The following is a 26,848-nucleotide window of genomic DNA, read 5'->3' on the forward strand; positions in this document are numbered from 1 at the left end:
GTAAACATTTTTGAAACTGTTTTCTTGTCTTCAGTAAGAATGCTGACTTAATTTTTCACTTCTTAGTCAAACAACTTTGGCCCAAATCCTACACACACAAAGTATTGAGTTCATTACTGTGAGCTCTGCAAGCCCTTTTAAAGAGTATCTTTCACAGCCAGAGTGAAAAGGCTACTAAAACGGCTCACAATTACCAGTTGGTAAACAAAGTGAAGCATTTAGAGTTTACTTTAGAATTTAAATAAAGAAGAAATTTTAAAGTAGCATGACTATTTTTCAAGCGCCGGCGAAGCTGCACACGGTTGCACAAGAGAGGACACTGAGCTCATTCATCACCGGGACAAACCCCCGCGCTGTGCCACCTGAGGACAGGGAGGCGGCTGCCGCAGGGTGCGGGGCGCTGCCGCCGGGTGCGGGGCGCTGCCGCCGGGTGCGGGGCGCTGCCGCCGGGTGCGGGGCGCTGCCGCCGGGTGCGGGGCGCTGCCGCCGGCGGGGCCGCTGCCCGCGCAAGGGACGCGGTACCGGAGGCGCGCCCGGGGGTGCCCCCGGGACCGAGGCTGCGGCGCGACCGCCCGCCTTCCCCGGGACGTCCCGGGGCGGGGCTGGGCACACCCGGGGCAGGGCCCCCGGGGGAAAGGGGAAGGCGGCAGCGCCCGCGGCCCCGCGGCGGGAGGGCGGCCCGGCCTGGCCTTGTCCTGCCCTGCCTCGGGGGCGGAGGGCTGCGGAAGCCCTTGCCTCCTCCCCCGGCCCCGGCTCACACGCGGAGCAGGCGGTAGCCTGAGGAGCGGCACCAGCGCTGCCCCAGCCGCCGCCGCTGCCCGGAGATGCCGCCGCCCGCGCTGCCCCTGCTGCTGCTGCTGCTGCTGCTGCCGCCCGCGGCGCGTCCCGCCGCCCCGCCGCACAGGTACCGCGCGCCCCTCCGCGCCCCCGCCCGCAGGCAGGGAGCTGTCTGGGACAATCGTAACATCGTATTCCATCATAAAATACCCGGCGAGGCGTTCGCTCGCCCTCGTGTCCTCAGGACCGTGCGGCTGCGGTTCTGCGCGCGCTCTTGCGGGGCTCCGCGCGTCTCCGCGCAGCCAGAGCAGGCAGCTGACGCACCGCACCTTCACCGCTCCCAGCGGCCTCACATCCGCACGATCGGGACGACGAGAGTGGCAGGAGCTGCGCGCGTGGCGGGCTGTGTTCCGGTGGTGTAGGAAACTTCCAAAGCGACTCACTTGGTTGAAATAACTAAGGGTAGAATAGAAAGTAATGAAAAATTGTTTGTATTACTCTGCTATTTTAACTACTGTTATATATTATAAAAAGTAATTACTAATGACTTTTTAATGCTTCCGTTATAGTAGCAATTTGCAGTGATGTATCACACCACCACATCTTCCATCTCATGAAATATAAAGGGAGGATAACAGTCTGCATAAACCCAGAATTCATGTTCAAATGGCTGATTTTCTCTACACTTAGTTTGCTCGTTAAATTGCATATTTTATGTCAATAGTGAAATCAAATAAGCAATGAAGCATACGTTTAAAGTTAGCAATGTTTTAAAGTATTTAAGTAGTATTGTGTAAGACAGTCCGTGCCTCTACTATTACACAAAGAATAAGTGAAATATATTTTAAAATTAAGCACTATTTTTCCTATTATTCTCAGGCCTACATTTACATGTGGAGGAGTTGTATCTGGAGAGTCAGGGTTTATTGGGAGTGAAGGATTTCCTGGAGTCTACCCTCCAAACAGCAAATGTACTTGGAAAATCACAGTAAGAATTTTTAATATCACCAAATCAGTGCTGAAGACAATGAAGAGCTATGTGTTGTGAATGCCAGTGTTTTATATGGGATAACATATGTGCAATAATGAACTCAGTAACTCAGAGCAGCTCAACTATCTGGAGCTTTTTAGGGTGGCCGTAATATGATAATAGTGGCTGAAATAGGATTGACCTTGCTAAATGTCAGAAGCAGATTTTCATTGACTACCACAGATATACCTCTAATTGTTTTAACTTAACACACTTGAAAGCAAACATCTACCTTTCCAGTCACTGCAGAAAGCCATAATTAGATCAAATGGATTAAAGTAAAGCTTTGAGGTATAGATAATGAAAAGCAAAAGTATTCAGCAAGAAGGCATAGAAAAAGTTTCAGACAAAACCAAGTGATTCAGACAGGTTTGCTTGTAGTGCACCAAGAGCAGTGTTGTGCCAGCCAGGACACCTGGAGCATGTCATACAGTGAGCTGACAAAGCAAGGAGAAAGTGGAATTACATCTATAAATGACCACACAAAAACATGTGATGTGATTGATATTTTGATGCTGGAATGACACTGTAGGGCTGAGACATCGTATTCGTGGGCAGCAGATGCCTTTAAACAGACAGGACTAAACACTCCAGTGCTGGACTTATCCTCAGGCTCAGAGAAAGGGATTTGACTGAATGGTTACTTTTCCTCACATCCTTACAAATGAAGCTCTTCAAAGTTGCCCACCGAATTTCCTCTGCTTTTTAGGCACAGTTTACTAAGAGCTCCTGTGATATCAGACCTAGAATATGGGCTTACAGAACAACAGCAACAACAAAAGTATAAGAAGGCATACAAAATTAAGTCTGTGTGTTGATGTGATCACAAAAGACAACTTTAGTTCAAAGACTGCATTACAGGCTAGGTGTTGGCAGCAGAAGAGGATGTCACAGGATAATTGTCTCCTGCTACTATAGAGATGCTGACGCGGAGCAGGAGACATTGATCTGTTTGCAGTGTTTGGTTAAAATGACTCTGTACCAAACAAGTGATGCAATTATAATAATTTTAGCTGAAAGACACCAGTGAAGCTGCAACAGTTGCTTTTTGCACCTTTATGTTGCATTGTTATTAGGGACAAGTTAGAGGTTATCTTTAATCTGTGACTTGACATCATGCAGAAGAGCATGATGTGAAATACGGTGTATACTCACAAATAAACTGCTTTCCTGCTGTCAGGAGGCTGAGATGGCAGCAATTGATGTGGCCTACCTTAAAATCTGAAGAGCAGCTACAAATTGCATTTGGAGTCATACACACACACCTTGAATAAAAAGGAAAATCCCTCCCAAGTTAGTTCACCAATATAAGTCAGTATTAGATCTTCACAACATGAAAATTGAATCTGGAGGGAAATAAAAATTTTGATCATAGCAGCATAAAGCTTTTAGCACTAAAAATTGGGATAACAAATGGGAGCGTTCCATGGATCTGCCTTTTGTCACATATCGGTAGTGGATAGAGAAGTGAATAAATTGATTGCATTTTAGAAGTCCATACAGAGTGGTTTCATTGCAGACTTAATGTGGCTGTTGCTAACAAGATGTGAACATCCAGGTTAGCCCTCACATAGTGAGGCATTACCACAAAGCTGTAGCAGAGCTGTGTCTGCATTCGGGCTTTATTGGCTGTGGGAGGCAATCAATGGCTTCTGGTATTTCATGGTCATCTTGATTCCCACTTTTCTGCTGTGCTGCTGTTTACTCCTGCTCTTCGACTGCTGCACATCTATTTGCTCTAGCTCACCCAAAGCCAGAGAAGGGCTGCACAACTGTATCAGTCCAGGCTTTCCTGTGCCTTCAACTCATTTAACCCCTATTAGACAATACTGTTCCCTAAGCCATTTTTTTTTCTCCCCATGAACTGTGTAGAGCGACCTGTCTTTTGGATGTGCAGGAAAGATGAAGAGTAGGCAAGGGTTACAAAACTTTCAAGACTAAGCCTGCACCATCTTTAAAAAGAGGCTGATTACCAAACTGAGGGAAAGTGGTACACTCAAGGATCTGGTTAGCCTGAACTGAAAAAAAATCCAAAATCCTTTCACCAGATACTGCTGAAGCTCAGAACAGCTTGCAATAGCACCAAAGTGAGTAAGCCACTTATGCTGCCATGAAGAAATACCTTGTTGTTACTGTTAGGCTTCCCCATTTAGCATCTGATTTTAGAAGGTGACTTAAGACTTTTTGCCTACTTTACCCAAGGGGTGTGAATACCTTCCTGAAAACAGTCTGCCTAATGCAGGATCTGATTAGTGTGCAAGACTGGAGGAGACATTGATTCACTTTGTATCTGGGCCACGAGAAGCATGAAGCTGTTGTTTTCTCAGCTACAGGATCTCATCCTCTATAGAAGAAATCCAGAGAGGCATAGTGACAGCTAAATCATTCTTTTCAAAGAAAATAGGTTTAGAAAATATTATGGGTAGTACAGATAAAGCAATGTAGCATTCAGGTGTCAGCTGAAATATTTCCAAATGGTTGGCTAAAGCTAGAAGAGTCTCCCTAACTCAATTATGGTTCTGTTATTTCAAGAGACTGGGACTTTTTCAGCTGGTTAACCAAAACAACTCCTCTATTCTAAGAGCTCTAAGAAGTGTTCAGCACATGCTTGTGGTTATATTACAACCTTGGCAGACTACCCAGCAGCTTTTAGCTGGCTTTGCTAAGAAGTAATTTGTACAGCTATTTCCTTTCCTATAGTAATGTATATAGCTTTATCTAAAATATGTCATATAGATTTACTTTTAATACTCTGTAATCCTTCTTGGTCATCACCTCACATAAATTTGTCACATAGTCCAAGAATCTGGACCGCTGTCCTGTGTTTTTCTGGCTGACTGTGTAGTTCCCATAAAAGCTCATAACAAGTTTATGTGCAACAATAATACTGAAGACTGTGAGAGTTATGTAAGGTTATATTTGTAAAGGTTCAGGAGCTGTGTTCCAGCAGGTTTGCTGACAATAAGCAAGGTTTGAAAAATTTACTTATGAGGGGAGCTGGGAATCTGCCCCAAGGGAGATAAATATTTTAAATCTTTTTCTCTACTTTTTAAGCATCCATTTTCCCATATGATTGTGAAACTGCTCTTCCAATAGAGAACAGATCTTTAGGCTTGGTTGTACTGCCAGAAAAGAAACAGCTGGACAGAATCTAGTGCCTTTGTCAGAGAGAGCAAGCTAATATAATTTCTTTTTAATCGCTCCTTTGCAGCTGGAAAGGATGGAGCTGGGCAACAAGTGACTAGACAGGAACTCTGGCTCTTCCCAGGATGTAACTCCAAATAACTTTGACATTCATTCTTAGCAGAGAGAAAGAATACATTTGTCTTGCAGGTAGCTGATGTATTTTTCAAGTTTACCTGGGACTGCTGTGGCAAAACATACAATCAGTATTTTGGTACTAAACATATACCAAAATATATTAAACCCATATACAATATAGGTTGAAAAAATAGGCAAAATATTTTCTCAGAAAGATGGAATTTAAGGGCTTTTCCACACTAAAAGATTATTTTCAAAGCAAATAATATAAACCAACTAATTTTGAGAAGTGTGACAGTCTGGGAACCCTCCCCAGAAACTGGGAGGCACGATGATGAAAAGGGCTTTGTGTTCAGTCAGAAAAACAACAGAAAAACAGTTTAACTACTTTAAATGTAAATGAACTTTGATTAACATTATATGAAATACCTACAATTAATGTTAACATGAAGAAATCTAGGGACCTTGTTTTGTGGAGGGTCATATGTGTAAAATAATTATGTCCTTTTGAAGGGGTTAATAACCTACACAGATTATTTTAAGGAATTCTGCTCTAGAAAAACTCCCCTTAAAAACTGAAGGAGCTGTCTTTTCCTTTAGCCTTCAATAGGAGTAAGGCATCCTTGACAAGTTCAGCATCATAATTTCTGATCCTAAAGAAGTTCATAGAATTACAGTAAGAAGGGATGCAGAGGGAAGGTATGGGTCAGTCACCATCAGTATGGTAAGGAGAAGCAGAAGCTAAGGTGCCTCTGTCATCGAAAGATACCAACTGGATAGACAGAAAAATAAGGCACACCCTGCAGGGGAAACATCACACTTCTTTTGTGATTACATCTTCCTTCGACTCCTCCCTTTTTTTGTTTTGTTGGTTAGTTTGGGGTAATGGTGGTGTTGTGTTGTTTGAGGAGTTTTTTTGTTTTTAAGAGCTGCAGTTCCTTCCAGTTCTTCCTCTGAGGTATCCCATCATCTCACTGCATCGGGCTCGGATGTGGCTCAAAGTAAACAATACTGAGTCATGCTGGCCTTTGTTTTCTCCCCTGTGTTTCTTATGGAGCAATATTTTATAAGTCCTAGGATAAACATTGGCAGATTCTAGTGTATTACTTTTCAGCATTTAAAAAAAGGAAATGGTAGGAACGAACGAAAAGTTGTTTTGCAAAGACGCCTGTACTTAGGGTGGGATTCCTTGGGAGTAGCTGCAAACTGGTGTGGCTGTTGCCAGAATGTGGAACCACCATCCTCTGCACTCATAATGTCATCAGGTCAGACCATAAGCTTTTCACTGATTTAACATACTGGAACAAATTCATTATTTTTGTAAGTAATGACAAATATTATTTTAATAAGCAGAGACATTTTTTTATAAAGCAATGGCAGTAAGCAGTGACTGTGATTAAGGGCCTCAGTTCACACGGTTCTTTCAGTTACTTCCCTCCCCATATTCAACTAAACATGAGCAAGGGTTATTCTGACAACCAAAATCGGGAGTAGGCTCCTATATGACCATGTGGCTGAGTTTTTCTTACACATTTTCTTACAAACTGTCATGAAATGGAACTCAGAAACTCAGTACATGTATGGGGAAGGAAGCACTCAACACTGCACAGAATTACTTACACCATGAAAGAGAAAACTCAAGACTTGAGTGAATGGTTGGCTGGCAGTTGGGAGCTTGGCTGCTTTGCCAATGTCCTCTCCCTCTTGAACGTGGGTCAGTCCCACTTCAGACAACATGAGGACGTGGAATATTGGGGTAGGACTGAGAGCCTTGAGGCTGGTTTGAGCAGAACAGCACTGGTTCAATGTGCTCCCACATCAAAGCTGTCTGCAAGCACCCACCAGCATTACTGAGGGATAACCACCTAGCTAAATCTGAATGCATTTCTTCAAGGATAGCAAAACAACCTTTTCTTACTTCAGAGCTAGCCACCTCTCACATTTCAATTTCCTTCTTCAAACCCTGAGAAGGAGCAGGTGTCTTCAAAGAAGCAACTCAAGGTGGGGAAGTAGGGAAAATCTCATAAGCACCGACAAAACTATTTAATCTAATACGATAAAGCAACTTCTGCTCAGCTTTCAGAAACAGTGGAAGGAAAAGGAGAAACTTCTGAAAGATGGGGAAGTTGTAGTAAAGCTACAAGACGTAGTAGCAGAAAACGTTGGACTGTCTTTAACTGCAGGCATAGCTCAGTTTCAAAGAGACTGAGCAACAGCTCAGTGTTTTTTAAAACATAACCTTTAAAGGTCACCTCATTTGGATCCTGTTGTACGAGTTGTACAAACTTACAAATAATGACTGTTCCACTCCAAATAAGTGTGTGTTACTTTACATATGTATTTCTGGAAACAGGGATGCTTTAAGTGCCTAAATCTGACTTCATCTGACCAACTTTACAGCCAGCATTTTTAAACTGATTTTTCTGGTCACACAGAGTTTGTAGTGTAACCACAGATAACATTCAGGACTTCTGATAGGAATACCAACTTCCTTTTAGCTCTTTTTCTGTTAAAATGGCCACGTCTTAATGCTTCTTAGGGACTCAGATCAGAAGACTAGAAATGAATACAATAATAAGAGATTTAGCTATATGAACAGTGGTTCAAGGAATCATGTTCCTTTCACAGACTGCCTTACAGCCATGTGTCTGTATTGGTTTTATCCTAAATAAATATATATGTGGGTTATTTTCTGATACCAGCTACAGAGCTTGCTCACTTCACTAGGATGAGTTTTAGACCTAATATCTGGTTTTAGCCTAAAATATAGCCATTGTGGTTTGGAATTTTTGAGTAAGACTAGATGATTTTTTTTGTTTGGATGTAGTAGTAATGTACATTAGAACAAGGGAACTGAATGCATTTTTTAGTTATCTTTGAACTTAAAGTAAAATGCTCTAAAGCCAGCAACAGGAACTGCAGTGGGGCTGGTCAGCAAGTGTGTAATGGGCCCCGGGTGGTTGGAAACAGCTCATGCAAGTCTGTCCTGCCACAGGATTAGTATCAGCACGGGACATAAAATCAGCTGCAAGAATGAGTAACCTTAACAGATCTACAGCACAATGTCATTACATCTAGAGCTGCTGCCTGTATTAGTATCTTCTGAGGGCTAAGTGGTCACTTCCTTCTGCAGCACTTCCATCTATACCAGACAAGGCATTTTGAACTGTGGAAACAACATTAAAACACTCTTTGACAATTTAATGCAGAAACAGTTTAGTTCCAGTTTATCTCAAACTGGTGTTTTAAAATGAGTCACTGTTAAGGCTGGAAAAAATTCATGAACTCTTAAATAAAGCGGCTTAAATATGGACTTACTGCAGATGTATTAAGTGTGTGTTACACGTTTAAAGCAGAAAATCACAGCAGTCTCTCAGTAAAATAGAACAGCTGCAATTATTTTAATAGGTAACCACTCTAGCAGGCTATGAATTGAATGCAGATAATTGCACTGTGTGTGTCTAGGGTCTCTCTATACTTTAAAATACTCTTTCTTTTCTTCCTGTTCTGTTATGTAGCATTGAGTGCTTTGTTAGAATAGTTTTCACTTCTCAGCATGCTGCTTATTCTTTTAAAAACTTGCAACTCTATTCCAGGAAATATTCTCCTTGTTGTAAACTGTCATGCTCTCCTAATTTACATCCTTCTCCATACTGCTTTCTCTTGCCTCTTTCGCAATGTCCACAGATGCAGACGTGTAATAGGATTTGCCCTAACTTAATGTTTCCTCAGATGTTTCAGAAAACAAAACTTTTTTGTATAGAATACACTCACTAATGATTCTTCTGAACTTTCTTTATAGTTTTACATATTCTTTCCAAATATGATTTTTTTCAACTGCAGTCTCAAGCTAAATGTGCCCACTCCAATAACTAAATATCAAGGCTGTACAGCATTAGCCATAAAGTTTCCCATTTTATTTATAAATATAAGTTATGTGCTAGTAAATTAAAAAATCCTTCAACCTATGAAACTTTATGACAAAAATGAGCAAGATAAGAGAGACCATTTAATTTGCTCAAAAATGTAGATTGCTTGTTCCATTGTTGGTTTAAGACACATTGATCTCATTGTTGTCACCCTACTTGGTGACAGGGAGCTGCATGTCTGATTGCATACTTTCAGCACAAAATGAGAGAAACGTGCCAAGCTGAAGTGAGTGTGATCAGTTAACCACTCTACCTACAATACAGTTGACAAAAACCCCTTACCTGGCAAGAAGTGAAGGCTACGAAAATACTCAGGCAAATAGAGGCATCTGATAGCTATGTGAGGTCAGTCACACTTCAAGAGACATCTCTCCCTCCCTCTCTCTTTCTCTGCAGGTCCCAGAAGGAAAAGTGGTGGTTCTTTCTTTTAGATACTTAGACCTGGAAAGTGACAACTTGTGCCGATATGACTTTGTTGATATATACAACGGCCATGGCAACGGACAACGCATCGGCAGGTTCTGTGGTACTGTGAAACCGGGTGCTCTTGTATCCAACAGCAATAAAATGTTGGTGCAGATGACTTCAGATGCTAATACTGCTGGAAGTGGATTCATTGCAAAGTTTTCTGCAGCAGAACCACATGAAAGAGGTAACTGACAAATACATATGTGCTGAAGACAAATACAACTGTGCAACTCTATGGAGAGCCACATTAATGCTTAAAAATATATGATGCCAGAGATATTCAGGACTGTAGTGTTAAATGTATTCATTAATTATCTTGCTTAGCAAATGGCAAAGTATAACTGCTTAGCCATCTTAGTTAACCAAAGTAGTGAAGAAGGCAACTAAATATTGCGAGTCATGGAAGAACTGCACCTCGTTAGCAATATAGTAATGGTTAGTCAATAAAATAGCAGATGAAATTCAATAGAGATAAATGTGGCAAATAAGATGAGAACACCCTAACTTTATTTACAGTACAGCAGGGCTCTGAATTGACTATTACTGAATCAACTATTACTATTGACTATTATCTTAGGTTTAAAATAGGGAATTTATGAAAACAGTAGTTGAGCATCAATCCAGTACTCAATAGATACCAAAAAAGAAAAGAAACATAACATTTTCTTGCAAAAGGAACAAAGACCCTAATGCATCTACATCTTGAATACTATGTGCCATTCTGGTGTTCCTCTCTCAGAACAGGATACAATAAAACTATTGTAAGCAGAGACAAGTATGATAAGGTTGAGGAATGTCTTCTACACAAAGACCACCTGCACAGCATGGACCTCTTAGTGCTGGAAAAGAGAAGGTCAATGGGAATGTAGGAGAGGGCTCTAGTGTCATGACTTGTATGGAGGAAGTGAAAAGATTGATAAGAGAAAGTCACCATCTCTTCAAATACAACAACCATTGGCTGCAATGCAAAGGAAGGTGTGATCTTTCTCAGTGAGTTGTTTAGTAGTGGAGTGCTGTGCCAGGAGATATTGTGGACTGTAAATTTCTACATTGGTGTAAAAACAATTAGAAAAACATATGAAAGAAAAAATTAAGGTATTATCAAACATAAAGGTGTTGCCTTATGCTTTGGAAGACCATGAACTGTGAGAGGCTGAGAGTTTACAGGCAAGTGCTATTGCCCTGCTGAGCCGCACTTTTTCAAGGCTTTCACCAATAGTACATGGTACTGGACTAACCAGGCTGTGAGGCAGATGCAGTGCAGAGGTGAGTGAATCATTAGTCCTTCTACTTGTATCCCTGTACTGATAACTTCTTGAAAGATATAATAAATGACTGTGATGTGACAGAGTTAATTTAATAAAGAAGCTTGCTAATCATATTATAAATAAGGATTACATACCTTTGTAATTTGGGACTGGGAGGAGATGATATGGAGGAAAAAACCCATCTCCATCGTGTGCTCTCCACAGGCTGCAGTTCCTTTGGGAGTGGCAGTCCACCCAGCACAGTTTCCCATGGGCTGTTGGGGTGGCTGCTCCAGCACCTGCTCCTCCACCTCTGGCCCTGCTGTTCACTGGAATGTTTCTCACACTCTTTTTTACTTTCTTCTTTCCCCACATCAGGTATTCTGTGCCCTTTATTAAATAGCATCTCATGGCAGCTGGAACCATCTGGGACTGGCTGTGTCTCCCTCAGCAAGGCCTCTGCAGTAAAACAGAGGCCTTCCAGGGTTCCCTGTGGCCTTCTTGCTCTCTGGTTAGAACTGTGCACTGTACTTGCAGGGGACCAGTACTGTGGGGGACGACTGGAGAAGCCATCGGGGTCCTTCCAAACACCCAACTGGCCAGAGCGAGACTACCCAGCAGGAGTCAGCTGTTCCTGGCACATTGTGGCCCCAAAGAACCAGGTACGGTGCTGCCAATCGCCCAGCCTCCATGGGCTGCAGGGACTGATGCCTCACCAGCAGCCTGCTCACATGACTCGCTGCCCATGTTGCATGGGAGCAGTTAAAAATGACTGACCAAAATGTAAGGTTGGTATGTGCAGGGAGTGCAGGCACACCACTCCAGCAGTACTTGCCTTCCTCCCGTGTTACTTGGCTCACTCTGGCACTGTACCTTCTCAACATTGCACGTCCTCTTCTGTGCATGTATATGTTCCCCTAAACTAAAACTTGAGGTTTGTTATTAAGGTACCCAGGCAGAGAATTTATGAGTTCTTTTATGCTGCTTACAGTACAGAGAATATATTTCGATTTGTCCTGCACAGGGAGTTTAAATTTACATTTCATAAAGTTTGTTTTATTTCGTATTTTGAAGACTCAGTCCCATAACATGCTTGCTTAATTAGCCAGACACCATCAGAACACGTGTTACCACTTCATTAAGACCTGAAGAGATGTGAAGCAGATCATTTTGCCACTGTGTCACACACAGCAAACACAAGTATATTCCTTACACTGCAGGGCCAATCTCAATCCTAGCTTCACATTTGCTGGTTGTTGCTGAGGGATCTGCTCTATACCTTGGCAGGAAGTCTACAATGATTCAATGTTTTTGTGACCAAGCATATTTGGTAGGTTGCTTTTCTTAACCACATCCAGCTTTTTTAATTCCTCTACATATAAAGATGACTTTCCCCTTAATCTTCTGCTCATGACCGTAATCCTCCAAATAAAAAAAGCTGCCCCAGATAAACATATTCTTCAGATCTTTAATACTTTTCCATTTACCAAGATATTTTCTCCCTTGAACGGAAGCAGTATGTCAGCTTAGTCTTTCCTGTACTCCTCTTTAATCCACATTCCTCGCTTGCTAGATACAGGTCATTTAACAATCCTGTAGATAAGCAGTGATTCTAAAAACCTTATCTGTAAATTGTAGATTACTTTGGTTCCTTCCAAATATCTAAGCTGAAAAACTTTTCCTAAACTTGTAGAGAAGATTTAAGAAAGGCTACATAAGCATAAAAATAAGTGTATTATATCCTGTGCCTTTTGAAGATCTTGTTCCAAAAATCTACAAGTTTCCAAATACATTTTTTGTGCACTCAAGTAGTGATTGTTTGAATGCAAATGAGGCAGAATTTTGACAGTGACAGAAGCCATTTTTGAGGAAGCAGTGAATAAGCATCTCTCCAAGTGCACATGAAAAGCTGTTCACTCTTCCCATTGCCACAGTTTAGGTGCCCTTTTCTCTACCTCCCTTTCACAAGAATGTGAGCAATACATCAAGGCACTTCTTTGCTTCTAACACAAACCAATAATTCCTTCATTTATTACAGAAGATGGAAGAGCTGCTCATGATGGTGAAGAGTGTCTATTCTGTCATGAAATACTTCTTTATTAGTGCAAAATGCACTTATGAATAATAGGAAAGTAGATATGTCCTGCTGTTTTGCCCGCTATGGAGCAATTTGGCATTTCTGCTCCCAGTTGCATCAGTTCTTTCTATACTATCTTTTTTTCTTTTTTTGATCACAAGCATATTAAATGAAAGCACTCATCTGAGTAAAGTGCATTTTTTTTTCATCATGATGACAAAGTTTTAAAAAGAAGCCTGTTACTTATCTCTGACAGCAAGTCCCCCTAGGTTACTCATACTTTATGGGAAACAAAATGATGCCTTACACATCTCAATAGTGCAAAAACATATCCTGGCAAAATGAAGACATCAGGTGATTATCCTCACTATGAATGTAGAAGCAAATCTTTTTTACTATGTCAGTAAATCAAAGTGTATGCAATGTAAAAATTATTCCTTTTTTCTTTCTAGTCTTAAAAGATTCAGTATCATCTTTGTTTGAGACAGACCTTTAAAGAAAAACCTGACATATCACACAATTCAGTGTTGTCGTTCAAGCCTTATTTGTGCTATTAACGGGAAGGTGATTTAAGTACTGTTTTGCTTCATATAAAGAAGCAACATTAATGTATGTATCACCTCTGTTTCAATCATGCAGTTATGTTGTATTTCCTACTTTCCCTTGGTTTTAGTCTTGCTATTTGCTAATGTTCTATCAGTATTTTTGTTTCTGACTGTTTTATTTCTGTATCAACTACACGCAGCATTGGAAACCACAGTGACTCAAAACCTGCACTTAATGAAGTCAGTAAAATGGCTCTTAACCAACTTTGTTCTTGCTTTTCCTTTAACATTGTATCTTAAATGATACAAAGACACTAGATGCCCCTTATTCTGTGCTTTAGATTTGTTACAGTTATTTTAAAAGATATGGCACCTAACATCTGCTATTCTGTTTTCATTCACTTATAAAAATAACTTTATTAGCAGTCACTTGTATAATACTCTGTAAGACATCATGTTCTCAAATATAGAGTCGCGTAGAACTATTTGTTGGTGAGAAGTCACCTGGATTAAAATACTCCACACTTAAGTGGATTAAGGGCTTTTCTTTTATCAAAATAAAAATCAAGTAGTTCTTCCTATGATCACTAATACATTCTGCATATCAAAACCTTAATGAGTTATTTACACTTTCCTTGCAGCTAATAGAGTTAAAGTTTGAGAAGTTTGATGTGGAGAGAGACAACTACTGCAGATATGACTATGTTGCAGTGTTTAACGGTGGGGAAATCAATGATGCTAAAAGAATTGGGAAGTACTGCGGAGACAGTCCACCAGCGTAAGTAACTTTCTGGAATGATGAACTCCACTACTACTCTGTGTCATTTTGCTAACAGGTTTGTTTTAGGCTTCTGAAATATTTTTACTCTTTTTTAAAAATTCTTTTAAAAATAAAGATGGCATATTCTACCTCCAATTGAACTTACAGGAGTTGCTTAGTATTTTGTATCTCACTTTTCTCTGTCCCTATATATAGCAATATCAATATCAATGCTAAATGAACACTGACATCACTTAATATGTATGTTTTGCTAATAGATACTGAAGTATAAGGATCCAGCTGAACTCTCTAGTGCCTGGCTCATTACTCACTTTATCTGACTCATTTCTCCTTCAGTCACTTCCCTTCTGCTGGTTCCCTGCCTGCTCCTAGCAGCACTGCTCACCATCTCTTACATCTGTGCCAAGGCACAGACTGCTTTCTGGGGTAGCACAGCAGGATTTCAACAGCCTTGCTATCAAATTGCTGCCTCCAAAGCCCCTCAACATCCCTCAACTCACAGCTTATTTAGTCCCCCCCAAATCAACCCATTCTCCCAAGCCTTCTACTCCCAAAAACCAGCCCCAGCCGAGCCAATGGCACTCTTTACTATCTAATGAAGTATAGCAATAATGAATCATAATTATTCCCCCCCAAAAAAGTGATTTTTTTTTTTTAATGAGACTAGTAGTTTTTAGTTCTCCTTTCCCATTGTTCCTTTTCCATCAAGCTTCTTAAAGCTGACTAGCTTTAGAAGATGGAGAGGATGTATTTTGTTTCAAGAAATATAAGCTATTAAAAAAAACCCCACACATGGAGGTGTAACTAGACTTACAGCTCAGAAGTAGCACTGAGCAACTGATGAGGATAGAGGGAGAGAAGGTGTATGCCTCAAGTCTTTCTAGGCATAGCTTGCTAGACAGACATACTGTGAGGGGTTTTTGTGGTTTCTGTTTGGTTGGGGTTTTTAAGGTTATGTAGTACACCCTCAGGAGATGAGGGGAGGCAGACATTCTGTAGGACTATTTCTAAAGAGTCTTTTTAAAGATTTTTCTTCTTTGGGCAGCATCTATGCAATAGCATGACAGTGCTAATAATAGACTACACTTAAGCCTACAGAAATTTATTAGAAATTCAGCAAGAATTTCATTAAGGGTACAGCTGCACCTGAAATACGTTAACTTCAGTTATCTTAAGCTTTTAGTCTTCAGTTCCACTTCTCTTTTCTTTCTTCTTTTTTTTTCTAATTTTAAACTTCCTGCATAAAGACATTTTTCTATTCAGGCTTACATTCGTTTCTTTACAGGCTCCCTTCTTGTAGAATGTTAAAAACGCTGCTCTATAAAAATATACTAATAACAGAGTCTTATGGTTAAGAGTGTTCTGTAAGTGCTGGGTAATTCAGGCCACTAACATGATGCAAGAAGCTAAATTCTAGCTGGAGTTACGTACATAATCGCTTCCTTGTTTTCAGGAAAAATTTCAGTAGCAAAAGTAAACAATCTTCCTGTGTTGCCTTCAACCCAAACTCTGTGAGATGGAGGGAGATTCTGCAAGGCAGAATTAAAGTATTGAGTCCCCAAGGCATGAAGGTGTGTTAGAAGTCTTGGACATTCACCACCTCTGTGCCCAATGACATTTAGGACTTTTCCATTTTTGCTTCACATATGTATTCATGGCAAAGTGACTTCATGCTTTATGGCTCAGAGTTTTACCTGGAGACTAAGATGAGGTGTTGCCCTGCAGTGCTGTGGCACTTGGAGTGACTGCAGATGGACTAAGAGGGTCTCCAAATGGATGGTGTTTCTTTGACCTCAGTGTTGTAAGATCTGTATATGTTAAATAACAAATCACTGTCATCTGAACTAAAAATACCCTCACAAAAGGAATTCTATTGCAAACACTCTTCCTTCTTTAGCCAGAATAAAAAAAGCAATCAGAAGATGATGTTAGTTACATTAATACCTTATCACCAGGAAGATGAGTATTACACTGATGAGCATATCTTTGGGACTTTGCAGATCCATCTCTTCTAACTCAACTGTTCAGCAAGATATTTACCTTCAAGGTACTTGTGCACAAGTCAGTCCCAAAGCACTGCAACAAGTGGACTTGCTTCTTAGTTGAACAGAGTTTAAAACAGAAGCATGATTAGACATAAGTTTGATTCAATCTTTGTAAGTTGAGACATTTCAGACCCCTTCTCACTGAGGTAAGAACTGAACTCCATGAGATGTTGTCCTTCCTTTGGTTCTCAGAAGGAAGCAGTGCACAACAGCCCTTACCAGATGAGGCTGGTGGCCTCTAGTTCCTGGGACTTAGCTACCTCTTTCCAGCTAAAATCTAGCCCAGGTGCGCAAGTACATTTTGCACTGTCAGGTTCTAGGTTCTGGTCTTGGCTGATGGGGCAGTGGAAAAGGAAGTGCCAGTTAGACTGTGAGAAGCAACCAGGAGCAGCTTCCTAAACCCCCTCTCAGCTGTGGCTCAGTATCTGTCCCCATACAGTCAAAACTGTAAAACTGATCTCACAAATCTTATTGTGCTTCAAAATACAGACTTTGTAATATGGATTTTGTTTGCAACAGGCAAATAAGGGCAGAATACTGGGCTCAGGCCCAGGCCACATAGCTTAGAGATGAGATTTCCTGTTGCAGAATGTTAGGAGTGTCCTGAAAGCCAGTTTTAGGATACCATTGCTTCCTAACCAGAGATCTAATAGAGCTTGAACACAGTCACTGTGTATTGGCAGCTTCTGTATCCAGTGAAAGGGGGAAAGTATGGCTCTTGAGGATTTTCCCAGACTACCTCTGTGGAATTCTCAGTTTATCAGCTGGGTTCTTAAAAACAGTAAGAAAAACAGTGTCGTAAAAGAAACAGAAAATATGGTGGATATATACTGTGAGGCAAGCCTTCTATAAAGCGTACTAGTTGTGTGTCTGACACAGTAATTATGCAAGATGGAACTCCTTAACTAGCAGATACAGATAATGGCATTCTGTAACAGAAATAGCATACATCAGAAGTATGAGTAAAGTGGATACCTTGAACTCACGTGGTGGTTGCAGAGCTGAATTCAGATGCAGCTACAGACCAGCAAGCACATAGTGCAACCACATAGCTGATTCCTGAATATAATTACTAAGATACATAAATGAATGGTATATGTAATAATGACAATTTATTAGGAGAAGCAATTACTCAAACTGTTCCCTGCCTCTGAAACAAAAAGCCGTTTTTAAAAAGATGATACAGAGTAGGTCAGATTTTGTGTTTTAGTCCTGGTGTTGAAGAAGCAGAACAAAGCTCTCAGGCAGCTGATAATCAGTGCTCTACATCCACAGCCTGTGTCAATACTGCAGCAAAAAAACCCATCATCTGTGCAACTACCAATATCCAATCATTGACAAAACCTGAGCCCACAGAAATAGCAACCCAAAACATTTTAGTGTTTTTTGTCAAAGAATTACAGAATCCAACATTACATTCATTTTCTTAAGGCTTTCCAAATGCATAACTTGTTTTTTATTAAACAAAGTCAAATTTAAAAAATGACATCTGCTACATACTGAGGATTTCTTTAATCTATTTTCCCATTTGGGGGAAATTTGTGTTGATCTAGCCCCTCCCTCCATGTAAGTGAAGTCTGCAATGAAGTCACACAAAAGAATTCACGAATCAGAGGTTTATGAGACTCATCAGGAGTTTCACACTCAGAACACTGGTGTTTGACATGCCAGCAAAGAAACATATATCTCAGCATTAGTCTGGAGACAGATACTGCAATCAGACCAAAAACTGAAGTGAAGCGATCTCTCTTTTTTGCCCTAAGAAGAATGCTATTAATACTTTTTGGCTTTCACTTTCAAAACAATGGAAATGTTTTATTCTGGTTTTGTTTTTCAGGCCTATTCTGTCTGAGAGAAATGAGTTGCTTATTCAGTTCTTGTCCGATTTAAGCTTAACAGCTGATGGTTTTATTGGCCATTATAAATTTAGACCAAAAAAATTACCCCCAACTACAGTTCCACCTACTACCACAACAATCCCTGCTACCTCAAGTAAGTTTTACCGGCTTGCTTTTATTTCCTTGAAAAATGAATTATTCCTGGACAAAGAGAGGGTTAAGGAAAAATGTGGCAGAAAATATAATAAAAATTACAGTTTTATGCATGCTTTGCATTTCAAATGTTGAGAGAATGAATTACAATTAATATACTCAAGGGAATATCTTATTATACTCAAGGGAGAATCTACTTAACATTATTAAAAAGAAATCTATGGAGGAAAGAGTTCAGTGTACCAGTAACTTGCTCCAGATGAGAGAATCTTCCTGTTTCTTCTCAATTTTTGACAGTTAATTAACAAATTCCATAGAAGAATGGCTTAGCAAAATTCTTTGGTATAAGGAGTTATACATATTTAATGAAATAGTTTTAACTTCAAGGAACTCTTTCTTCTGTACAAGTTAATATGTAAAAATCTGACCTGTAAAAAGAAAAAAGAATATTTTTCTTCACATAGTTATTAAGATCAAGCAAAATTGGTATGGAAGCCAACTGAGCCCTGCTGAGATTCTGTTGACATCCTGTCAATGTGACACTCTCTTAGAACTAATTTTATTTTTGAAAATTCAGGGATTGGAACTTACAAAGAAATATGTCACACTAAAAATAATTTTCCTTTTATATTTAAAACTAGACAGCATATATGAAAGATCAGAGGAGGTTTTCTCTGAAGGCATTGCCAAAACTGCTTCATTACTGACATGCTGAAGGGATAAATTCTTAAAATTTCTGTACCCTGAATGTGAGAGATTTGAGATAGGGTTAGCAGAAACTCATAACCTGATTTGTACTTAAAACGCATCAAAAGTCAGGGCAGCAATGGCCTGTCAGCAGGAAAGTAAGAACCTGTGGTGCCTACTTATACTGAAAGGTATTTAAGATAGATGAAAATAAACATTATAAAAATGAAAAAGTATTAACCTGTAAATCATTCTGATGTGACTGCTACTCTAACAATTAATAATTTATCTCTTCCTCATGATAAAGTACCTCTTAATGAAGTTGTTTGTTCAAACCCTTGGTCTCAACTAATCCAGGCTGTCAGGTATCTCATAGAGCATTTGTGTTCAGAGTTTCATCATCAAGTTCTGCTCTGTGAGCTGTTTGTGTGTGCACATGCAGAAGAGGTGTATGTCACTAATTAATTTCAGTCATTTTTTTGTGATAACACCAGTGTTAGAAGATAAAAACAATGCAAAGCCATCTAAGAGAGGACAGCAGGGTAAGTATTCAAAAGGACCTGTCAGGCAGAGAGAAATAACAAATCCTTTCAGTGTCTGATCAGTTATGCACGCTGTAGACATTTCTAATTTTGAAAACAAGCAAAATCAACCAAACCTCAACAGTTTAGTTCCATTTCTCACCAATCATTTGCATTCAGAAGTGTCCAGTTTAAGTAAAGCTTAGATTATTATCTTGCAAATCAGATTTGTTCAAACTTGCACAGAACTCCAGGCATTAATAAAAGATTTAACTTTAGTAGGCACTTTCAAGAATTACCTCCATCTCTATCTTACATAAAAAAACTAGTACTTGAAGAAATAAATGTTATACAGTGCATTAATAAAAGCAGTGAAGATTAATGCAATACATAAGATTAAGTAATTGATTCTCTTATTTCATTGCATCAAGCCATGCATATGTCTGTCGATATAATTGCATGTAAAATGGCAAGCGACTAAACTTTTAATTCAGTTATTCTCTAGTACCTTAATCTGCTGTACAAACAGTAGGCAAACATTTGTCAAACAAATCATAGCAAAGTGAGCAAAATGTACTAAAACCAGAAGTAAAATGTGAAATGTTAGCACAAAAAAAACCCCCTAAACAACACAGTGAGAGGACCAGACAAGAATATTTTGCAACACATAATCTCAGACTAAAATTTAGAAAAGTCAGAGAACCTCAATATATCTTTGGCAGCCATCACACTGGCAAGTACCTGTGATTCATCTACCTGCTACATTTCTTTTCTTCCTCCTATGCACACAGAATTAGGAGGAACAAAAGTCTCAGTTTTTGTTGTGCTGTGTGTAGCACTGAGATAGGAGGCACTTGCCTGATCTGACACTGACTCACCACTGACACTGTGAGGCAGGACAACTAATTAAATGGCATGGCACCCTGCCAAGCACTAACTGTGATTTGAAACAATAATTTGAAAAGTTAGCACTTAAAGTTCTAGGAGCTGAATAAAGTGCTTATTTCTATATTGCATTCTATACAGAAGTCACTTTGTAAAAAGCAATTTAGCATATAATTAAAAATATTTTTAGAAATAGACATGGGTAGGAAAGAACTATAGAAACACGTTAAGGCAGTCGAAGTGAGGGCAGTGGGAGTTTCACTCCCATGACCATGTAGGACTGAGATTACATTGTGTACAGTATGACTAGATAATGACTCCATAGACATAGTAATTTGCTCATCAGAACATATTTCCTTGTGGGAGGCACTTAACTTTCCAAAGGGTCTCCCTGAATACCAATCATGTGAAGACTGAAAAAAAGGGGAAAAAAAGCAACAAAAACCAACAACCCGTAATCAATGAAAAATGTGAGGTCCAATTTTTAAACTTCAGATTTGAAAGGCAAAACAATAAGCATGCAGATCTTGTAGCAGTCATGGGTGTTAACACTGAAGACAAAATCATTTTAATGACATTCAGCTGAATCTCAGAAACTTGGAAAACTATAAAAAGAATAAATTCAATTATAAAGAAGCATAAGTATAAAATACTGATTTGAAAATTAGTCAGAAATTCTTTTCTAGAAAGCTTAGACTGAATGCAACTTCTGCAAAATCCTCCATCCTACAGAAAGCAAAAAAACCACAAAGACATTCTTCATGACTAATTTAGTTTTTCTTGGAAATCGGGGTTATGTAAGGGTTTGCATTTTTTTTAATGTCGGTCTCTGCTCCATGTTCCCAATAATTATGATGTCATTGACCAATTCCAAAGGAACCTGAAAAAGACATAAAAGCCTTAAAAATACTGTATCTCAATATGGTACAGAGAAAGACGTAGCTGAGTGAAGTTCAGACTATCAATGTCCACCCAAGATACAAAGTGGGTTCACTTGTTCATAAACAAAGGATTTCATTTCAGTGTGGAAATGTTAATCGCTAATATTAAGTAGGTACTTCAGACATTGTGTTTCAAAATGTCATCTGTACAGCACTATGTCACAAAGCTATGTGAAAAATACAGAAAAGGAAAAAGCTGGGAATTTGATCTCTTCCATCAAAGTACAGTAATTTCAGATAAAAGGCAATCCTCTCCCTCTGAAGTGTTATATTACAGTAAGTGTACTACTAGGGCTGTATGGCAACAGGGAACAACACTAAATAAGTTACATATGTAAGATCACATTGCAATCAAATGTAAATTTTCTGTAGTATCCCGTTCTGCAAGGTCACTAGAGCAGACACGAAGCTGAGACACACGAGAAAAGGAATACTGTCACTGTGGTGTTCATCCCTTGGTACCAGATGTAGTTCATGTGTGCAGCTGGATTATTCATCTTTCAGCCTTTTTTTAAACATACTGCTTTGCATTTGTATCAAATACCTAAGTTTAATTTCTATTTATTTTTTGCTCTTCACAAAGTTGTGAAACCTACAGTTGCCCTGTGCCAGCAAAAATGTAAGAGGAGTGGGACTCTGGAAAGCAGTTACTGTTCAAGCAATTTTGGTAAGGAAACAAAGTTTGTTGCTTTTTAATTACTCACTTGGCACTCAGTTTTTAAACTCACGGAAATTTTACCAGATGTAGTTATCATTAATATCTAAGCTATATATTTACACCATGTGCATATCTGACATTAGTATCTGTGTTTCACTCAATACCTTCTTGCAGATACTCTGAAATAGGTGCTGCACATGTCTGAAACAAACACTCTTTCTTAATTTCAAATGCAGCTTCCTACAGGAAAGTATTGATTCAGTTACTCTGTTGTCATTGCATTTGTCTGTAGCCTGTCAATATACATTTTATGCTGTAGCTGCCAACTGTTCTGCAGTTCAGTTTATAGACTTCCAAAGTATTTTTAAGAGGAATTAGAAGGCATGGAAGCTTACCAGCACTACTTTCTGTACAAAGACGCAAACTAGGAAAAAGTGTCTGTTGTATATTTGGATGGCACCTTTGCTGCTGATTTATTCAGTTATGTCTCAGAGTATCTTCCCATATTAACACTGGAAGCTTTTTAAATCCCCTATAACATGCCTAAAAAAATGATGGGACTTCTGCCTCACCTTCATTTTTGTTTGTTTTGTAACTTCATAGGTAATTCCATGTCATTTGAGAAAATCTGCTGTTTCAGGAATGTGGGGGCAGCTTTCCATCATTTTGTTAGGTAAACAGTTGAGGGCCACAGCTGTACCCTAGAGCAGAACGGAGTGGCTACAGCGTGATGCCTCACCACTCTTGACGACTGGCCTGATTTCATTTGCAACCAGAACAGGCTGGCGCAAGACCAAGAGCAGTAGGTAGAGAAGAAAAAACTAAATGATCTCCTTTTACTGACCACATCTCAGCTCCTGTGGCTGAGGGTAAAAGACACTAAGTAAAACCTCTTCTTTTTCCTCTAGCATCAGAATAAATAAATTGCATTCTTCTTTCTCACCTTTTGTCCAATACTTGAAAATTTTCAGTCTTTTCAGTGGCAGGAGTAAGAGTGAACATATTTTATATGCTACTGTGAATGTAAAGGTATCCTAAGGGAAGAACAGAAAGGGTGCTGTTTTGTAAAATACTATTTATTCTACGTTTATTTGCTGACTCTATGAATTTAGAAAATAAGAACGGTTTCTTTCATCTTGCATTTCATATTTTTTCTAGAAATATAACTGCAATAATCAGCATTTTAACATCCACAGTTCTCTTCTGCTTGAACTTGAAATTCCTATTGAATTAAAAGCTCTGTATTAAAGGAAGATGATGTGCAAATTTACAAACACCAAAATGTGGATTATGCAGCTCTGTAAAATAAATCCAGGTGCACATGCTTGGTAACTGAAGATCTAATTGATCCTAGGAAAGAATAGCTTATTTACAAAAGGTGATCTGAGAAGGAAAAATATTGTTGGTATCATTTACCATTGCCTTTTGATAAATAAAGATGGCCTACAAATTAATGTAGTCATCCTAGGGAAAAAAAAACCCCTCTTTATTTTCACCCTGAGAAGTTTTTGGGAGACAGGATGGTCTAGTCTGTAGTCTAAATTTAGCTGAAATCAGCAAATTCCCATCAGTATCAGGCCCCAGACAGATCAGAATCTGGCTCCTAGGGCATCAACTATTCCCTGCTACTCATTTGAGAATGTCAGAGCTGGGAATTCAGCTTTTGTCGACAACATTTTCAATTTGACTTCTCCACTGTTTTAGTCATTAGAAGTAATACCAAATTGTACTGTTTAATTGAAATTATCAAAACCTAGAACTGGGCTTTCAAGAGACTGATACGTTCTAAAATGGTTTTCTATTTGTTGCCACTACAGTTCATCAGTAGTGAGTTATATGTAACAGATAGCGGCATTTTCAGTAACTGTTTCCAGTATTGCTTGTTCCTTTCTTACGGACCAATATTCATTTTTTGTGATGTCTCAAAATTTATGTTTAAAAATAATAAAAATATATTAAATGTGTCTTCTTCTAGTAATAAGTGGAACAGTAATCACAACAGTAACGCGGGCTGGCAGTCTGCATGCAACAATATCCATTATTAATGTATACAAGGAGGGAAATTTAGCAATTCAACAAGCCGGCAAGAGCATGAGTGCCAAGATTGTTTTTGTATGTAAGCAGTGTCCTCTCATCAGAAGAAGTAAGTATACAACAAGAACTGCTCTGTGTGTTTTATAAAGACAACAGTTGTGAATTCTGCTATTGGAAACATGACCACAAAAATTAGTAAAATTATAGTGATTGTTTCTATAATCAGCACTAATATTATACGGAATTTAAGAGAAAAATAACCAGTTACCCAGGTTTATATTGCATTTTTCAGTTTTACTTATAAAAGGTTAGACTCACTTACATCAGAGGAATTTGAAAATGGTTATCATTTTTTTAAAAACTCCATGTTACATAAGTAAAATCTGATTTGGTTCTCTCAAGTGAAGCTTGGTTAGGCTTTGGTTTTCCATGTGCATATTTTGGAGCTACTTTTCATACAGTTCTTTAGAAGGGAAGACCTGACATACTGCTGGACCTAGAAGGGCAGTATGTCACAGCACATGACAAAAATTGCTTCCCTGTTGCATGTCTCTTGGATATATTTACATCTTTACTGTAGAACTACTAGTAGTATTAAGCCCACTCTACATTTGCAAGCAGCCAGTATTTATACAGCTATCTTAAACAGTGTTCTACAGAGATCAATCAAGGTAATACCTAGTTTGATGTAACAAGGATTTCCTATATGGTGTTACAAGACATCCTGAAACTATTTTTCACTGAAGTAACTAATAAAAACTTAAAGGGTTTTCAGCTCTGCCTTCTGAGTAAACAGGTAGAACAGGAGAATATATATGGAATCATAGGAGGAAACAGTCAAAATATTTTAATAAGCCATCAAAAAAACTGGCTAAATACACAAGCATATAAATGCTAAGTGGGCAGCAGCAAAGTGAAAAATCCTTGTCAGAAACTAGCTTTTGCTTTTACCTTTGGTTCCCTGGAAACTAGACATCTGTCTGAGAGACACGGTATCATCCTTGGTGGAAGAAATTGTTTCCCTTAGGCAGACCGCTAGCTCCAAACAACACACTTCTGTTTCTCATCCTAAATCTCCATGAATTATTTAATAGCCATTACTTAATATCTAAACTTTTCTGCTTATACCCTTATAATACCATTCCTTCCAGCCTAAAGTCTTGCAAATCCCTAACTCTTCTACACCATAAAAATACGCAAATTAATCTGACTTTGCCAAAGCCAGGGCTTATCACACATTAAGTCCACCTTGCTTGCCTAACTGCCTCTCTCTATATCTGGAAAAATGTTTATGCCTTTGGTGGAGGGAAAGAGAATGAAAAGACTGAAGTGCAATACCCTTTAAGGTGAGCAAATCAGAAAATAGCTAAAATGAATAGCACACATTGCACTTTGTTAGTATTTAAGTGCTCCAGTGTTCATGTTACATTTCTAACTTCAGACTCATTTGACAGTCTATCTCCTGTATCTTTAATTATGTAGTACATACTTAGCCATGTATTTACTTGATTTTTACATAACTGTACTTTATTGCATAATAAGCACAGCAAAGATGGGCAAGGAAGTATGTCCTTCAAGTAGGAAGGAAAATATCTTAAAAGGCATTGGTAACACTGCAAATTAATAGAGATCGCAGATAAAGAACAATACTTATCATACTACATCCTGGATTTCTGTCTTGTAATCTCATGCTTTCCTTTGTAGGTTTCAACTACATCATCATGGGCCAGGTAGAAGAAGATGGTAGAGGCAAAGTCTTTCCCAACAGTTTTGTCATGAGTTTTAAGACTAAGAACTCAAAGATCTTAAATGCCTTGAAAAACAAAACGTGTTAAAAGTAAACTCTGCAGCTGCATTCTATCATCTCTCTTGAAAAATAATTTCCATTTAGTATATTAGTCATGAAAATACAACTGACTGTCAACATTAAGACCATCCTCACCCCTTCTCTCCCCTCCACCCTAAGCCCATCCCCACACAAAGTGGTGTCCATTCCACGTACAAGACAAGAACAGATCCTTCTAAGTCTTAAAGCTGAAGATTTGCAGCACAGCCATCTGATCTCAAACACATCAAATTCCAATTACTTGGAAGCTGTTAATTTATAATTGTCTGATTTTTTAAGGAGTTTTGTATGTAAAATAAGAATTCTAAGTGCAATATTTATAGTAACTCATTTTAACTTAGCTTTTTCTCTAAAGTTGTTTTATTACATGGATTTCTGCATTATTATCTGTGCTTAATAAAATATTTTAACATTAAATCACACCAACTAGTTACTCATTGTGTATAAAGTGGGGCAGGCTAAACATAGAATCTCTTCTTTAATCATTTACATGTTTTCAGTGGTTTGGGTCTCTCAGTCTGACATGGTACTTCCTTGCTGATGAAGGGACTGATTTTCCTTCCATTGAAGTCAGTGAATCATTGATTTGAATAGGAACTGCATTTACTCTTCAAAGAATCAGACAACATTAAAACAGAACCATTCTTTTCTCTAATGGTGACTAATCTAGTTAGTAAATGTCACTGTTATGTTCTGTAGGGTAACTGGGGAGGAGGAAGGTAGGAATTACTTTAGTGGCTGTAAAGTACACATGCAAACAGTTTAAATTTTTATCTCTACTGTGGAAGGACGGACAATACAGCAACGCTCAGTCTGGCACCAGTAGTGTAAATAGTAGCATATCTGTCTGATTTACTTCATTCCTATATGCAGAAGGTTGAACAAGTAGCTATTCTGAGAATAAGAAACAGACTGGAAGCAGTTAGAGAATGCTACGTTAAGAGACCTTTGTCAGGTCTGTCTGTTGGATAGTTAGCTGTTACTCTGGAATGGAAAGGCTATAACCAAAGATGGAGGACTAGACCAGATTATAGGTAAAGACCAATACTGGAAAGATAGAGAACAATTTGATCCAAAACATATATGAAATACATGCTTTTCAAACTGGGTAAAACTTGAAAACTA

At 38.9% G+C, this 26,848-nt stretch overlaps 1 protein-coding gene across 1 annotated transcript; it reads left to right on the forward strand.

Moving 5' to 3' along the window:
- The first annotated feature begins 710 nt into the window (after nt 1-710).
- PCOLCE2 (procollagen C-endopeptidase enhancer 2) lies at nt 711-26,045 on the forward strand. The gene is made up of 9 exons (XM_062005823.1): nt 711-904; nt 1,657-1,765; nt 9,394-9,649; nt 11,250-11,374; nt 13,976-14,112; nt 17,998-18,152; nt 21,769-21,852; nt 23,819-23,986; nt 25,582-26,045. Exons 1-9 carry the CDS (start codon nt 825-827, stop codon nt 25,710-25,712), a joined length of 1,245 nt encoding a protein of 414 aa, XP_061861807.1. The 5' UTR covers nt 711-824; the 3' UTR covers nt 25,713-26,045.
- Nucleotides 26,046-26,848: the final 803 nt, after the last annotated feature.

This window comes from Colius striatus, chromosome 12 (genome assembly GCF_028858725.1).
Source record: "Colius striatus isolate bColStr4 chromosome 12, bColStr4.1.hap1, whole genome shotgun sequence".
NCBI classification, from domain to species: Eukaryota; Metazoa; Chordata; class Aves; order Coliiformes; family Coliidae; genus Colius; species Colius striatus.